The sequence below is a fragment of the Salvelinus alpinus genome, chromosome 3, assembly GCF_045679555.1.
Source record: "Salvelinus alpinus chromosome 3, SLU_Salpinus.1, whole genome shotgun sequence".
NCBI lineage: Eukaryota > Metazoa > Chordata > Actinopteri > Salmoniformes > Salmonidae > Salvelinus > Salvelinus alpinus.
Window position 1 is genome coordinate 44,464,536 of NC_092088.1, and position 18,789 is coordinate 44,483,324.

The 18,789-nt window shown below is 43.1% G+C and overlaps 1 protein-coding gene and 1 long non-coding RNA gene across 4 annotated transcripts in view; one reads left to right on the forward strand and one right to left on the reverse strand.

Annotated features, from left to right (window-relative positions):
* LOC139570782 (glutamate dehydrogenase, mitochondrial-like) overlaps positions 1-18,789 on the forward strand; it is a 41,685-nt gene that overhangs the window by 15,481 nt on the left and 7,415 nt on the right. Inside the window, exons 7-13 of one of the 3 annotated variants that reach the window (XM_071392943.1) lie at positions 245-382; positions 647-784; positions 992-1,072; positions 2,836-2,959; positions 3,886-3,977; positions 4,790-4,852; positions 5,750-6,863. In XM_071392943.1, coding sequence (XP_071249044.1) covers positions 245-382; positions 647-784; positions 992-1,072; positions 2,836-2,959; positions 3,886-3,977; positions 4,790-4,852; positions 5,750-5,869 — 756 coding nt within the window. In that variant the 3' untranslated portion in view covers positions 5,870-6,863. Of the gene's footprint in view, positions 1-244; positions 383-646; positions 785-991; positions 1,073-2,835; positions 2,960-3,885; positions 3,978-4,789; positions 4,853-5,749; positions 6,864-16,276; positions 16,401-18,270; positions 18,363-18,789 lie in introns of those variants that run through there. The other 2 variants (XM_071392946.1, XM_071392944.1) reach the window with 2 other exon arrangements.
* Positions 6,777-7,689, reverse strand: LOC139570783 (uncharacterized). Its single transcript, XR_011674166.1, has 2 exons — positions 7,476-7,689; positions 6,777-7,331 (listed from the first exon to the last, which is right to left on the reverse strand). It is a non-coding gene; the product is annotated as an uncharacterized lncRNA (long non-coding RNA).

Here is an 18,789-nt window from a genome sequence, read left to right on the forward strand (position 1 = left end):
CATTAGCGAACAATAAACTCATTGGACCAGAAGACGCTACATGACATGTTTACTGTGCCAACCGAGCATGTTTCTCATGAACAAGAACATAAACGTAAATGGACATTTGGTACATACAAGCGGAACAGGCTTAGCAACGCATTAATTATCTTCCACAGGGCACCCAGGTTGGAACCTTTTTTTGGGGGGGCCTATTTTCTACACTTTATTCTGAAGCGTGTCATTCTTCTTCCTATTCTCCCAGGGGTTCGGTAACGTGGGCATGCACTCCATGCGTTACCTGCACCGTATCGGGGCCAAGTGTGTTGGCGTTGGAGAGATGGATGGAAGCATCTGGAACCCCAATGGCATCGACCCCAAGGAGCTGGAGGACTACAAGCTGGTCAGTACACAACTCATAGCCACGGTCAATAACCTGCAGGTCGACCGACCTCTGGCTGTTCCCTGTCCTTGTGGAGAGCACAGTGGAACGTACCGTCTAAGGCTACCACCTAGGGGACGTACAGTGTCCCTACACTCTGAAAGTCCCCCACAGCCATACAGCCGTTTGAGAGACGCATGACTAGTGATACACTTTGGTACTGTGTCTGTCTACTTTATCTCTCTCTGTGTCTCATTCTCTTTCGTCTCTCCTCCTTCTCACCAGCAACACGGCACCATCGTGGGCTTCCCCGACTCCACACCGTACAATGGCAGCATCCTGGAGGCCGACTGTGACATCCTGATCCCCGCCGCCAGCGAGAAGCAGCTGACCAGGAACAATGCCCACAAAATCAAAGCCAAGGTCAGACCAGCATTGCGCGATGTGCAACGATTCCACATGAATGTGTTTGTTCCAGTCAGTTTGACCGAGCAGGCTAATCGGGGGTGTTTAGTAATGTTTATGTAAGTTATGTAAAACGTACACAATCATCACTAACAGTAAAAACACATTTGTGGAGAGCTGGATTCTGTATGTAGATTGTATTTAAATCCTCTTTGTTTGTTCCAGATCGTTGCTGAGGGAGCCAACGGCCCCACCACTCCGGACGCTGACAAGATCTTCCTGGAGAGGAATATCATGGTGATTCCGGTGAGAGGCTGCATTCATATTTCCGACTGCATATTCATTATTTATCCATTTATCCACTTGTGTAGTTGGGGAAATATTTATCATGTTTGTATATTATTTCTACCTCACATGCAACCCGTAATAAGACTATGTAGTGTGTATGCTAACAAATTCTATTTAGTTAATTCTCTGACTCCATAAAGATGATTTAGCAATGTGCAAGGAGACTGTAGTTGAGTTAAAGTATTAGAAATGTCTGAGAATGGAATTCTAAAGGCTAATTGATTTATTTACATTGTAAAATTCATGAATTCACATACAATGTTTAAAGGGATACTTGGGGATTTTGGCAATGAGGCCCTTTGTCTACTTCCCCAGAGTCAGATGAACTCGTGGATACCATGTGCGAGCAGTTTGAAGGAAGTTGCTAACTAGCTCTAATGCAATTGCTAACTAGCGTTAGCGCAATGACTGGAGGTCTATGGGTATCTGCTAGCATGCTAGTAGATACCCAGTTTTCAGCTGTGCTAACATAATTGCAAAAGGGTTTTCTAATGATCAATTAGCGTTCTTAAAATGATAAACTTGGATTAGCTAACACAATGTGCCATTGGAACACAGGAGTGATGGTTGCTGATAATGGGCCTCTGTACGCCTATGTAGATATTCCATACAAAATCAGCCATTTCCAGCTACAATAGTCATTTACAACATTAACAATGTCTGCACTGTATTTCTGATCAATTCGATGTTATTTTAATGGACTAAACATGTGCTTTTCTTTCAAAAACAAGGACATTTCTAAGTGACCCCAAACTTTTGAACGGTGGTGTAGATACAGGGCCTCATTGCCAAAATCCCAACATATCCCTTTTAAGTTACAAGGCGTTCGTAATATTACAAAGCATTATTCAAGGCATGATCAGACAGGGAGAGAACGAGACAAAGAATCCATTGCTTGTGCCTTAGCTCATGGGAGAGGGAGACAGAGAGAGACGTCATAGCCTGAAAAGCCACGCCCCAGGTGTTTCTGGGGTGGCGAGAGACAGAGGGCGAGTATATCTCACCAACGCAGGTCAGGAACAAAGAGAAAGACACAATGAAGCTAAGTCCCTTTTTATAACCCTTTGAACATGTTTATCTTTAAATCTGAGTTGTTAACTCAACAGTAATCCTATTGGTCAACTTCCAATCAGATAGCAGACCTACAGGATGTTTTCACAATAAAAACCTACTGCTTCACAGAGATGTGAGAAAATGGGGAATGGCAAGAGCAACACGGAGAATGCTGAATTCTTGAGAAGACAAACCCTCTTACGTAGAGTTGATAAGAGTCCCTTCAGGGGCTGGCCCGCCCTACACCTGTAGCGGGTTCCATTAGATTCTGTTGGTCCTGGAGACGTAGATATTTATAGAGTCGGTTTCACAGACCAAGATCAACAACAGAAAAATAGCCTTGAAGTAGGCCAGATTCGGACTTGTTAAATCTACAATGAAGACTGGGATTTCAGGAACATTGATGAGTTGGATTGCATACCTCTGGGTTCCAGAGTCTGACTCTACTTTTTTGAATGGAGATTAATCATATTCCAGGGATATTTTAAGACAATGCATACAACAACAATTATCATACATTTTGTTTAGAAATCAATTTAGTGCAGATAGCTGCTTCATCTATCTCTGTGTAACTTACTCTTTGACTTCACAGCTCTTGATTGCCTGTATGTTACATCATAGCTGTAATGTTGGTGTCTGTAAACGTTTACCCTCTCTTGTTTATTCAGGACATGTACCTGAATGCTGGTGGAGTGACTGTCTCCTACTTTGAGTGGCTGAAGAACCTGAACCATGTCAGCTATGGTAGACTGACCTTCAAGTACGAGAGGGACTCCAACTACCACCTGCTCAGTAAGTCTGACATTTCTCTACCTGTAGGGAAGCACTCACTCCTACTAAGTTCAGCCTGCTCTCTGTTATGTCACAAAGATGGATGTTGTTGATCTTGTATTATACTAAAGTGTAAATCTTTAATTACTTCCCCGTGTCAACGGGGAGATTTGTTAGAATGGGAATGAGAAATATTAGAAATGTCAAACCCGAGGCTGATTAAACACAATGTTGTTTTTTTACAGCTGTGACTCATGTTGCACATATAGAAAAATGTATTGGACTGCAGAGTAGGCACGCAGACACACACACACACACACACATGCACAGCACGCACAGTACAGTCCCCCCTCCGTCCCTGGTGAGCGAGAACATTATTGGCAGTTACTTTATGTAGGGTTTCCAGGAAGAGGTGGATGCTGACTGTCTGCAGGCCATGTCTAACACTCACTCACCCTCTTTCTCTCTTTCCGGTCTATCAGCAGCATCAGTCAATGAGGCAGTCTGATATTGTGTACATGCATTTTCACACAAAAGCCCCTCAGAACATGTATGTAGATTCGGTTTTCAGTACATTGCAGCGGGGGATTGAGCTGGGGTTAGGCTGGTCGCCGAGTGGGATGGTTTCTGAATAATTCAGAAGCTGAAGCCATTCCCCAGTCCCACGAGAGTGGCAAGACTGGGCAGTGATGGAGACATGGAAAAGAGCTCAGAATAGATACGGCTGTGAATTGCCCAACCCATAACGTTTTTGTAGAAAGAGAACATTTATACCAGATTATTAATGCAGGTGAACTAACTTTAAAATGACCTAAAAGTGAAGATTTATGAGCTGTATCCTTCATGATGGTTCAATGAGGATTTAGTCAGATTCATATCCATATTCACTACAACATAATATACATCATCTAGTCATATACATATGAACTGTCTGTGGTCTCCCTCAGTGTCCGTCCAGGAGAGTCTGGAGAGGAAGTTTGGGAAGCATGGAGGAGCCATCCCTGTGGTCCCTACCTCTGAGTTCCAGGCCAGGATCGCTGTGAGTACAACCCTCCCCACACCGGCCTTTCTATGATCCTGGATTAGTCTCCCTTCAGTCAAACAATACCCCTAATATTTTATTAAGATATAATATACACTATATATACAAAGGTATGTGGACACCCGTTCAAATTAGTGGATTCGGCTATTTCAGTCACACTCGTTGATGGCAGGTGTATAAAGTTGAGCACACAGCCATGCAATCTCCATAGACAAACATTGGCTGTAGAATGGCCTTCCTGAAGAGCTCTGTGACTTTCAATGTGGCACCTTTCCAACAAGTCATTTTGTCAAAATTCTGCCCTGCTAGAGCTACCCCGGTCAACAGTAAGTGCTGTTATTGTGAAGTGGAAACGTCCAGGAGCAACCGGCTCAACCGCAAAGTGGAAAGCTAGACAAGCTCACAGAACGGGGCTGCTGAAGTGCGTAGCGCGTAAAAAATCGTCTGTCCTTGGTTGCAACACTCTACATGGCCAAAATGTAGCACTACATGACCAAAAGTATATGGACACCTGCTGGTCAAACATCTCATTCCAGAATCACGGCGGTGAGCTCTACATCACTCGAGCCGACGCTTGGCATTGCGCATGGTAACCTTTGGCTTGTGTGCGGCTGTTCGGCCATGGAAACCCATTTCATGAATCTCCCGACAAACAGCTGTTGTGCCGACGTTTCTTCCAGATGCAGTTTGGAACTCTGTATATCACAGTTAAGCTGCATTTCTCCAGAGATGAGTAAGGGTTTAGTTTAGTGTGCTAAATGTGAGCTCTGAGCCCTATTTTCAATGTATTTTTCTCTGTTTGGTTCCAGGGAGCTTCAGAGAAGGACATTGTGCACTCAGGACTGGCCTACACCATGGAGAGGTCTGCCAGGGTAAGAGGCTGATTGCTTAAACGTGATTATCTGGGCTAAATGGTTCCTCACAGGTCCAGGGACAGGGGTTTTATTCAAAGGAAATGCTGTGTTAATCCAACACAAGGTCCTGAGGCATCCCATTACTCCTGTTCGGGGAAATGAAGTCTTGAAAGTTGAAGTCATGCTTCAACGGTCCAGTGACAAGCTCCATTTCTGTTTTACACATCTCATTACCCAAACAGCACTAAGCTCATATTGCCTTTTCACTGCTATCTTGCCACCATTTACTTTTTTCCCCCCATTCAAGCTCATAAAATAAATCACTCTCGAACATGGTACACACACACACACACACACACCCCACATCCACACCCACATCCTCTCTCACCGGTTTGCTGTGCGTGCGAGCAGTGGTAACTGGAGCAGCCAGGGCTTTGTTAGTCTCTCATCATTGCTAAGGCCCAGCACTGATGCCAGAGAGAGCAGAGATAAGATGAAGATTCAGACCGTTACCCTGCTCCCCTTTACCATTAACACACTATCTATCCCACAAACACTGATGAATTTAATGTCACGTCTGACTGAGGATCCAGCCTTTGTGGAATGACATCCCCCTGCATCATATGGGGTTGCCTGTACCACCTCCCAGGAAATGTAATACTCTGTGCAGACATACTGCATGAGAGTCTGCTGCTTTGTTACTTGGTTATTGCTCCCTGGGGGTTATTTCTTTAAAAGTACACATAGAGATGCTTTATTATCCTGCTGAAATGGATCACTGCATTGATAATGGAACAATAGTGGTGTATTGCTGTAGGTAAGAAATGGAGGAGGGGACAATAATGATTACTTGAAGGGACAGAGAGATGAATATCTTGGTTGAGTTTATATTCTTTGTTTTCTCTCCCCCTTTAGCAAATCATGCGCACCGCTAACAAGTACAACCTGGGCCTTGACCTGAGGACGGCAGCGTACGTCAACGCCATCGAGAAGGTCTTCAAGGTGTACAACGAGGCTGGTGTTACCTTCACATAGGCGGCTCCTCACCACCCCGCCCGCCTCCGTCTGTCTGTCCGTCCACCCGAGCAGACCCAGGCCCCCCCGTCTCCATACAACAATCACACAACATATCAAGTGTTTACATTTTACACATGACCATTAGCTTTACTCGTTGTATATGTATAACCAGCAAAGCAATACGCACATTCTTTTGCGTTCTCATGTCTTCAAGAGAACCCATGTTCTAGCTTGCCTTAAATACAGTAGGGCTGTTCTATGATGCTACTGTGTCTATGGTCATTTTTGTTCCTTACTGTAGGAACCTCATTTATTTTCTCAGTCATTCTATGGACTCCAACCCATTTATTCCTGTTACTATATTCTTATGCCAGTAAACACCAAATATTCTGGTCTACAGCTTTCACGGGATACTGCTTTTATGAATCAGTGTTGTGCTTTTTCAGTATCTGTTATGGATCTACAGACAGATTTGAGTAAGTTAGTCAATATAATAGAATGTAGAGCATATCAGGTACACACTTAAAGCCTTAATTGCACCGGTGTCTCCTGTGGTGAAATGGAGCAAATGTTTACCTAAATGGAGAAAGTTTTCTTACCTACACCAGAATGTTCATTCTCTTTAAAGTCTCCCAATAAGACTTCGGTGCACTTATCAAGCAGTGCACAACGTGGGCTTCTACACTATTCAAGATGATATCATAAAATACATTTATTACAAAGCAGACTTATTATATGTTTGTAAGTAGGTTGGCACAACACTAAAACGCTGAATTCCAGAAGATTGTTCTGTTCACCTTTTCGATGCCTTTGCCTCAGTTCTAAACCTGAACGCTTTGTCTTGCCTCAGAATTTGAGCCAAAATCGGAATTGGTTTCTGTGCTGAAGGCTACTGGAAGGGGAGATGGGAGGGAATATGTGAGAACGGCCTTGATTGACTGCTTTGGGATTCTATGTAAGAGAATTTGTACTGCCTTTTCGTTGATACAGAATTAAACTTTAAAATGCTCAATTGTTTTATTGAATATATTCATTGATTCAAACCAGAAACCATGATTCCCCATGGAGTATGTAAAGATTTTTCCATTGAGGTAAATTCTGCTTACTTTGTATATCAATAGCTAGGTATTGGTTGCATAATCCCCACTGTACCTATTTCATCCAACATTACCTACTCAACACTTTTGGAATAAACGTTTTTATTTACTTTTCAAATATAATACATAACATTAACATTACACAATGTAATGTAGTGACCGTAATAGATTGACGGTAAAAGAATATATTCTACATAGGCTATAACCAGAGGTCTGACAGATTGACTGACAGTGAGAGGAAGAGAAACCGCTTCAAAGTCTGACTCAGCCGAAGAGACTTTTCCCAAACGACAGAACTTGGTCTGCGGCGCTGTTGTCCTTAGATTTGTCATCACTCTCGCCAGACATCTCTCCTGCAATGTCTCCCAGTGTGTCTGTCAGGTCTGAAGGATAAGCAGAGTTTAGTAGAATTTATAGATAGAAATGACCGAAGGTGGTAAGTCTACAGATGGAGCTCAACATTAATTATTGTCTAAACAGCAGCAACAAAAACAGCTGCAAGGCTTATTTATATCAGACATATTTACATTTGAGTCATTTAGTAGAATATCTTGTGTTGAGCTGCATGAGGGAAATGGTGGTCACTCCAGATACTGACTGGTTTTCTGATTCACGCCCCTACCTTTTTTTTAAAGGTACAGTGCCTTGCAAAAGTATTCATCCCCCTTGACGTTTTTCGTATTTGTTGCATTACAACCTGTAATTTAACTGGATTTGGATTTGGATTTCATGAAATGGATATACAGAAAATAGTCCAAATTGGTGAAATGAAATGAAAAAAATTACTTTTATCAAAAAATTCTAAAAAATAAGAAACGGAATAGTGGTACGTGCATATGTATTCACCCCCTTTGCTATGAAGCCCCTAAATAAGATCTGGTTCAACCAATTACCTTAGAAGTCACATAATTAGTTAAATAAAGTCCACCTGTGTGCAATATAAGTGTCACATGATCTCAGTATATATACACCTGTTCTGAAAGGCCCCAGAGTCTGCAACACCACTAAGCAAGGGTGACCACCAAGCAAGTGGCACCATGAAGACCAAGGAGCTCGCCAAACAGGTCAGGGACAAAGTTGTGGAGAAGTACAGATCAGGGTTGGGTTATACAAAAATATCAGAAACTTTTATTATATTATATTATTATTATATTATTATTAAAAAATGGAAAGAACATGGCACCACAACAAACCTGCCAAGATAGGGCCGCCCACCAAAACTCACGGACCAGGCAAGGAGGGCATTAATCAGAGAGGCAACAAGGAGACCAAAGATAACCCTGAAGGAGCTGCAAAGCTCCACAACGGAGAGTAGCTGTCCATAGGACCACTTTAAGCCGTACACTCAATAGAGCTGGACTTTACGGAAGAGTGGCCAGAAAAAAGCAATTTCTTAAAGAAAAAAATAAGAAAACATGTTTGGTGTTCACCAAAAGGCATGTGGGAGACTCTGGTCAGATGAGACTAAAATTTTGCTTTATGACCATCAAGGAAAACATTATGTATGGTGCAAACCCAACACCTCAGATCACCCCGAGAACAACATCCCCACAGTGAAGCGTGGTGGTGGCAGCATCATGCTGTGGGGATGTTTTTCATCGGCAGGGACTGGAAAACTGGTCAGAATTGAAGAAATGATGGATGGAGCTAAAAACAGAGAAATTCTTGAGGGAACCCTGTTTCAGTCTTCCAAAGATTTGAGACTGGGACGGAGGTTCACCTTCCAGCAGGACAATGACCCTAAGCATACTGCTAAAGCAACACTTGAGTGGTTTAAGGGGAAACATTTAAATGTCTTGGAATGGCCTAATCAAATCCCAGACCTCCATCCAATTGAGAATCTGTAGTATGACTTAAAGATTGCTGTACACCAGCAGAACCCATCCAACTTGAAGGTGCTGGAGCAGTTTTGCCTTGAAGAATGGGCAAAAATTCCAGTGGCTAGATGTGCCAAGCTTATAGAGACATACCCCAAGAGACTTGCAGCTGTAATTGCTGCAAAAGGTGACTACAAAGTATTGCTTTGGGGGGGGGGGTGAATAGTTATGCACGCTCAAGTTTTCAGTTTTTTGTGTTATTTCTTGTTTGTTTCACAATTAAAAAATATTTTGCATCTTCAAAGTGGTAGGCATGTTTTGTAAATCAAATGATACAAACCCCCAAAAAATCTATTTTAATTCCAGGTTGTAAGGCAACAAAATAGGAGAAATGCCAAGGGGGGTGAATACTTTCGCAAGCCACTGTATCTGTGACCAGCATGTCATGTGAAATCCCTAGATTGGGGCATAGTTAATTTATTTAAATTGACTGATTTCCTTCTATGAACTGTAACTCAGTAACATTTTTGAAATTGTTGCATGTTGAGGTTTATATTTTTGTTCAGTATAGATACAGGGCCTCATTGCCAAAATCCTAACGTATCCCTTTAAGTTACAAGGCATTACTAATATTACAAGGCATTATTCAAGGCATGATCAGAGAGGGAGAGAACGAGACAAAGAATCCATTGCTTGTGCCATAGCTCATGGGAGAGGGAGACTGAGAGAGAGAGAGACATTATAGCCTGAAAAGCCACGCCCCAGGTGTTTCTGGGGTGGCGAGAGACAGAGGGCGAGTATATCTCACCAACGCAGGTCAGGAACAAAGAGAAAGACACAATGAAGCTAAGTCCCTTTTTATAACCCTTTGAATATGTTTATATTTAAATCTGAGTTGTTAACTCAACAGTAATCCTATTGGTCAACTTCCAATCAGATAGCAGACCTACAGGATGTTTTCACAATAAAAACCTACTGCTTCACAGAGATGTGAGAAAATGGGGAATGGCAAGAGCAACACGGAGAATGCTGAATTCTTGAGAAGACAAACCCTCTTACGTAGAGTTGATAAGAGTCCCTTCAGGGACTGGCCCGCCCTACACCTGTAGCGGGTTCCATTAGATTCTGTTGGTCCTGGAGACGTAGATATTTATAGAGTCGGTTAGCCTGGAAGAAGTAGAAAAATAGCCTGGAAGTAGGCCAGATTCTGACTTGTTAAATCTACAATGAAGACTGGGATTTCAGGAACATTGATGAGTTGGATTGCATACCTCTGGGTTCCAGAGTCTGACTCTATTTCTTTGAATGGAGATGAATCATAGTCCAGGGATTTTTTAAGACAACGCATACAACAACAATTATCAAACATTTAGTTTAGAAATCAATTTAGTGCAGATAGCTGCTTCATCTGTCTCTGTGTAACTTACTATTTGACTTCACAGCTCTTGATTGCCTGTACAGTCTTGGCCAAAAGCTTTGAGAATGACACAAATATTAATTTTCACAAAGTCTGCTGCCTCAGTTTGTATGATGGCAGTTTGCATATACTCCAGAATGTTATGAAGAGTGATCAGATGAATTGCAATTAATTGCAAAGTCCCTCTTTGTCATGCAATTGAACGGAATCCCATCATTGCTTTGAACGAAAAGGGCTTCACAGGCAAGGATATTGCTGCCAGTAAGATTGCACCTAAACCAACCATTTATTGGACCATCAAGAACTTCAAGGAGAGCGGTTCAATTGGTGTGAAGAAGGCTTCAGGGCGCCCAAGAAAGTCCAGCATGTGCCCGGACCGTATCCTAAAGTTGATTCAGCTGCGGGATCGGGGCACCACCAGTACAGAGCTTGCTCAGGAATGGCAGCAGGCAGGTGTGAGTGCATCTACACACACAGTGAGGCGAAGACTTTTGGAGGATGGCCTGGTGTCAAGGAGGGCAGCAAAGAAGCCACTTCTCTCTATGAAAAACACCAGGCACAGACTGATATTCTGCAAAAGGTACAAGGATTGGTCTTCTGAGGACTGGGGTAAAGTCATTTTCTCTGACGAATCCCCTTTCCGATTGTTTGGGGCATCCGGAAAAAAGCTTGTCCTGAGAAGACAAGGTGAGCGCTACCATCAGTCCTGTGTCATGCCAACAGTAAAGCATCCTGAGACCATTCATGTGTGGGGTTGCTTCTCAGCCAAGGGAGGTGCCTCACTCACAATTTTGCCTAAGAACACAGCCATGAATAAAGAATGGTACCTACACATCCTCTGAGAGCAACTTCTCCCAACCATACAGGAACAGTTTGGTGACGAACAATGCCTTTTCCAGCATGATGGAGCACCTTGCCATAAGGCAAAATTGATAACTAAGTGGCTCGCTGAACAAAACATCGATATTTTGGGTCCATGGCCAGGAAACTCCCCAGACCTTAATCCCATTGAGAACTTGTGGTCAATCCTGAAGAGGCGGGTGGACAAACAAAAACTCACAAATTCTAACAAACTCCAAGCATTGATTATGCAAGAATGTGCTGCCATCTCAGGATGTGGCCCAGAAGTTAATTGACAGCATGCCAGGGCGGATTGCAGAGGTCTTGAAAAAGAAGGGTTAACCTTTTCTTAATAGGGGGCGCCATTTCCACTTTGGGAAAAAATCGGGCCCAAATTAAACTGCCTCGTACTCTGTTCTAGATCATACAATATGCATATTATTATTACTATTGGATAGAAAACACTCTGACGTTTCTAAAACTGTTTGAATTATATCTGTGAGTAAAACAGAACTCATTTGGCAGCAAACTTCCAAACAGGAAGTGAAAATTCTGTAAATGAGGCTCTGTGTCAGGGCCTGCCTATTCAACTGGCTTATATTTATGGATCTGTATGCACGTCATACGCCTTCCACTAGATGTCAACAGGCAGTAGAAGGTTGAATGGGGTGTCTAGCTTGATGTGAGGCCGAATGAGAGCTTTTGGAGTGACAGGTCCGCTCTTTTGTCAGTTTTCAACGGCGCACAGGGGAACTCCACATTGTCTTCTGAAATGCGTTACGTATACACGACGAAATGTTCCGGCTCTGATTTTATTGGATATATATGAGAAAAACATCATAAAGTAGGATTTTCAACCGAGTTTGACCAGTTTATTCGACGTCTATTGGGAATTTTGGAATTTTTCGTTCCAGGCGCCAAGAGTTAATGGCCATGTTCGCGCCACAATGCTAGCCAAAGTTGCTAATTCGACAGGAGAAATGGACATTCTAAAACCAAACAACGATTTATTCTGGAACTAGGACTCATTGCACAACATTCTGATGGAAGATCAACAAAGGTAAGAGAATATTTATGATGTTATTTCGTATTTTTGTGTTTTATGTTGGCTCCAACAAGGCAGAGAATTGTAGGGCACTGTCTCAAAATACTGCATGCTGTATGTTGTACTAAAGTTATTTTAAAAAATCGAACACAGCGGTTGCATTAAGAACCAGTGTATCTTTCATTTGCTGTACGACATGTATTTTTTAGTAAAGTTTATGATGAGTTCTTTGGTTAGATTAGGTGACTGTCCAAAATATATCCGGACATTTTGGTGTATTGTGGCTACGTATTCACAATGTAAAACCACGATTTGCAGCTCTAAATATGCACATTTTTGAACAAAACATAAATGTATTGTATAACATGATGTTATAAGACTGTTATCTGATGAAGTTGTCCAAAGGTTAGTGATTCATTTTATCTCTATTTCTGGGTTTTGTGAAAGCTATGTTGGCGGTGAATAAATGCCGTTGTGTGTTTGTCTATTGTGGTGAGCTAATAGAAATATATATTGTGTTTTCGCTGTAAAACACTTAAAAAATCGGAAATATTGGCTGGATTCACAAGATGTTTATCTTTCATTTGCTGTACACCATGTATTTTTCATAAATGTTTTATGATGAGTATTTATGTATTTCACGTTGCTCTCTGTAATTATTCTGGCTGCTTTGGTGCTATTTGTGATGGTGGCTGCAATGTAAAACTACGATTTATACCTCAAATATGCACATTTTCGAACAAAACATAAATGTATTGTATAACATGATGTTATAAGACTGTCATCTGATGAAGTTGTTCAAGGTTAGTGATTAATTTTATCTCTATTTGTGGGTTTTGTGAAAGCTACCTATGCGGTGGAAACATGGTGAAAACATGGCGTTGTGTGTTTGGCTATTGTGGCAGTGGTGGGCCGTCAGGGCCAGCAAGGCCTTCTCTGCTGGCCTAAACATCATCAGAATATAATTTTTTTTTAAATATATTTTCCCACAAATACAGTGGGGAGAACAAGTATTTGATACACTGCCGATTTTGCAGATTTTCCTACTTACAAAGCATGTAGAGGTCTGTAATTTTAATTTTAAAAATCCCGAAAATCACATTGTATGATTTTTAAGTAATTAATTAGCATTTTATTGCATGACATAAGTATTTGATACATCAGAAAAGCAGAACTTAATATTTGGTACAGAATCCTTTGTTTGCAATTACAGAGATCATACGTTTCCTGTAGTTCTTGACCAGGTTTGCACACACTGCAGCAGGGATTTTGGCCCACTCCTCCATACAGACCTTCTCCAGATCCTTCAGGTTTCGGGGCTGTCGCTGGGCAATACGGACTTTCAGCTCCCTCCCAAGATTTTCTATTGGGTTCAGGTCTGGAGACTGGCTAGGCCACTCCAGGACCTTGAGATACTTCTTACGGAGCCACTCCTTAGTTGCCCTGGCTGTGTGTTTCGGGTCGTTGTCATGCTGGAAGACCCAGCCACGACCCATCATCAATGCTCTTACTGAGGGAAGGAGGTTGTTGGCTAAGATCTCGCAATACATGGCCCCATCCATCCTCCCCTCAATACGGTGCAGTCGTCCTGTCCCCTTTGCAGAAAAGCATCCCCAAAGAATGATGTTTCCACCTCCATGCTTCACGGTTGGGATGGTGTTCTTGGGGTTGTACTCATCCTTCTTCTTCCTCCAAACACGGCGAGTGGAGTTTAGACCAAAAAGCTCTATTTTTGAATCATCAGACCACATGACCTTCTCCCATTCCTCCTCTGGATCATCCAGATGGTCATTGGCAAACTTCAGACGGGCCTGGACATGCGCCTGCTTGAGCAGGGGGACCTTGTGTGCGCTGCAGGATTTTAATCCATGACGGCGTAGTGTGTTACTAATGGTTTTCTTTGAGACTGTGGTCCCAGCTCTCTTCAGGTCATTGACCAGGTCCTGCCGTGTAGTTCTGGGCTGATCCCTCACCTTCCTCATGATCATTAATGCCCCATGAGGTGAGGTCTAGCATGGAGCCCCAGATCGAGGGTGAATAACCATCATCTTGAACTTCTTCTATTTTCTTCTATTTTCTAATAATTGCGCCAACAGTTGTTGCCTTCTCACCAAGCTGCTTGCCTATTGTCCTGTAGCCCATCCCAGCCTTGTGCAGGTCTACAATTTTATCCCTGATGTCCTTACACAGCTCTCTGGTCTTGGCCATTGTGGAGAGGTTGGAGTCTGTTTGATTGAGTGTGTGGACAGGTGTCTTTTATACAGGTAACGAGTTCAAACAGGTGCAGTTAATACAGGTAATGAGTGGAGAACAGGAGGGCTTCTTAAAGAAAAACTAACAGGTCTGTGAGAGCCGGAATTCTTACTGGTTGGTAGGTGATCAAATACTTATGTCATGCAATAAAATGCAAATGAATTACTTAAAAATCATACAATGTGATTTTCTGGATTTTTGTTTTAGATTCCGTCTCTCACAGTTGAAGTGTACCTATGATAAAAATTACAGACCTCTACATGCTTTGTAAGTAGGAAAACCTGCAAAATCGGCAGTGTATCAAATACTTGTTCTCCCCACTGTATGTATTAAATTATTCCCCAGAGTAAGAGTTATACTCTTCATTTCATAGCTTTCCTCTTGGTTGCACTGCTTCCAGCCGCAGGTTGAGATTTGGAGGGCTGGTCTTTAAGTTAGATCTTTTATCCAATCATATTCAGCCATCATGTGTTGCCAGGGGTCTAAAATCAGCCCTCAGGCCTTCAGAATCAACAGTGCGGGCGCTTGTAGCTTATAGTGAATGGAAATTAAAATTTAGTGTCAACCAATCAGCTTTAGAGTTGGCTATTGTACGCCTGCTGGCTGGCTCCAGTGTTACACAGGAGCCAGCTAGCAGGCGTAGTGCGTGCACGTCTTTTGATTGGATTACCAATATTGAGAGGCAGTACCTATGGGCAGGTCTATGCAGATCTAGGAAACTGAATTTGATAAACGAATTAATTTGCGTACTACTAAGCTGTTTTTTCAACCCACAATGGCGGAAGGAGGAGAAGATATCGATTTGGTCGAGGATATAATTATAACGCCATTCTCAAGACGAACTTTTCAAGAAAAGTTAGACATTGTAAGGAGAGGTTGCCCGACGCCGACGCTACAAAGCCTGTCACAGGCGGGAAAGGGGTTCCAACTACGAGCGCTATCAATGGCTCACAGGCTCCGAGAAGCACTGCAAACTGTACTGCTGGGAATGCCTATTATTTGCAAGTGATCGATTTGGTGTTTGGAGCCACACTGGCTTTGCAAACTTGAGTTGTCTAACCAAGGCAGCAACGAGACACCAAAGTACGGCTGGGCACTTACAAGCAATGGTGCTTTTGAAAACTTTTGGGGACACCGGAGTGGATCTACAGCTCAACGAACAAGCGCGCAGGGCAACGGAGCTGCACAATGAAAAGGTGAAGGGAAATATTGAAAAGACTCATTGATTGTGTCATGTTTTTGGGTAAACACTGTTTACCCAAAAATGTCAATTTGTCAATTTCAAGGTGACGCAACGCCTGGTTATACTGCGTTTCTGTCTAAATGTATAGTGTCTAGAGCCATGGCATCATAATGATGGTAATAAGAGGTGGATTAATTCAGGGGGGACTGTGTAGTACCTCACTGAAGGCCCAGGCCCCAGGCCCCAGGCCCCAGGCCCCAGGCCCCAGGCCCCAGGCCCACGGCACGCCACTGTATTGTGGTGAGCTAATATAAATACATATTGTGTTTTCGCTGTAAAACATTTAAAAAATCGGAAATGATGGCTGGATTCACAAGATGTTTATCTTTCATTTGCTGTATTGGACTTGTGATTTCATGAGATTATATTATATGATATTCCCTGTCGCGTTAGGCTGGGCTATGCTAGTCAGCTTTTTTGATGAGGAGGATCCCGGATCCGGGAGGGAGACTCGTTATTAACACTGCACATATTGACTCATTGCATCAACTTCATGTAATTGTCAATTGTGCCTTTGACACTTATGAAATGCTTATAATTATACTTCAGTATTCCATAGTAACATCTGACAAAAATATCTAAAGACACTGATGCAGCAAACTTTGTGTAAATTCATATTTGTGTCATTCTCAAAACTTTTGGCCACGACTGTATGTTACATCATAGCTGTAATGTTGGTGTCTGTAAACGTTCACCCTCTCTTGTTTATTCAGGACATGTACCTGAATGCTGGTTTAGTGACTGTCTCCTACTTTGAGTGGCTGAAGAACCTGAACCATGTCAGCTACGGTAGACTGACCTTCAAGTACGAGAGGGACTCCAACTACCACCTGCTCAGTAAGTCTGACATTTCTCTACCTGTAGGGAGGCACTTGCTCCTACTAAGTTCAGCCTGCTCTCTGTTATGTCACAAAGATGGATGTTGTTGATCTTGTATTATACTAAAGTGTAAATCTTTAATTACTTCCCCGTGTCAACGGGGAGATTTGTTAGAATGGGAATGAGAACTATTAGAAATGTCAAACCCAAGGCTGATTAAACACAATGTTGTTTTTTTACAGCTGTGACTCATGTTGCACATAAAAAATGTATTGGACTGCAGAGTAGGCACGCAGACACACACACACACACACACACACACACACACACACACACACACACACACACACACACACACACACACACACACACACACACACACACACACACACACACACACACACACACACACACACACACACACACACACACACACACACACACACACACACACACACACACACACACACACACACACACACACACACACACACACACACACACACACACACACACACACACACACACACACACACACACACACACACACACACACACACACACACACACACACACACACACACACACACACACACACACACACACACACACACACACACACACACACACACACACACACACACACACACACACACACACACACACACACACACACACACACACACACACACACACACACACACACACACACACACACACACACACACACACACACACACACACACACACACACACACACACACACACACACACACACACACACACACACACACACACACACACACACACACACACACACACACACACACACACACACACACACACACACACACACACACACACACACACACACACACACACACACACACACACACACACACACACACACACACACACACACACACACACACACACACACACACACACACACACACACACACACACACACACACACACACACACACACACACACACACACACACACACACACACACACACACACACACACACACACACACACACACACACACACACACACACACACACACACACACACACACACACACACACACACACACACACACACACACACACACACACACACACACACACACACACACACACACACACACACACACACACACACACACACACACACACACACACACACACACACACACACACACACACACACACACACACACACACACACACACACACACACACACACACACACACACACACACACACACATCACGCACAGCCCCTCCTCCGTCCCTGGTGAGCGAGAACATTATTGTCAGTTACTTTATGTAGGGTTTCCAGGAAGAGGTGGATGCTGACTGTCTGCAGGCCATGTCTAACACTCACTCACCCTCTTTCTCTCTTTCTGGTCTATCAGCAGCATCAGTCAATGAGGCAGTCTGATATTGTGTACATGCATTTTCACACAAAAGCCCCTCAGAACATGTATGTAGATTCGGTTTTCAGTACATTGCAGCGGGGGATTGAGCTGGGGTTAGGCTGGTCACCGAGTGGGATGGTTTCTGAATATTTCAGAAGCTGAAGCCATTCCCCAGTCCCACGAGAGTGGCAAGACTGGGCAGTGATGGAGACATGGAAAAGAGCTCAGAATAGATACGGCTGTGAATTGCCAAACCCATAACGTTTTTGTAGAAAGAGAACATTTATACCAGATTATTAATGCAGGTGAACTAACTTTAAAATGACCTAAAAGTGAAGATTTATGAGCTGTATCCTTCATGATGGTTCAATGAGGATTTAGTCAGATTCATATCCATATTCACTACAACATAATATACATCATCTAGTCATATACATATGAACTGTCTGTGGTCTCCCTCAGTGTCCGTCCAGGAGAGTCTGGAGAGGAAGTTTGGGAAGCATGGAGGAGCCATCCCTGTGGTCCCTACCTCTGAGTTCCAGGCCAGGATCGCTGTGAGTACAACCCTCCCCACACCGGCCTTTCTATGATCCTGGATTACTCTCCCTTCAGTCAAACAATACCCCTAATATTTTATTAAGATATAATACACACTATATATACAAAAGTATGTGGACACCTGTTCAAATTAGTGGATTCGGCTATTTGTCACACTCGTTGATGGCAGGTGTATAAAGTTGAGCACACAGCCATGCAATCTCCATAGACAAACATTGGCTGTAGAATGGCCTTCCTGAAGAGCTCTGTGACTTTCAACGTGGCACCTTTCCAACAAGTCAGTTTGTCAAAATTCTGCCCTGCTAGAGCTGCCCCGGTCAACTGTAAGTGCTGTTATTGTGAAGTGGAAACGTCCAGGAGCAACCGGCTCAACCGCAAAGTGGAAATCTAGACAAGCTCACAGAACGGGGCTGCTGAAGTGCG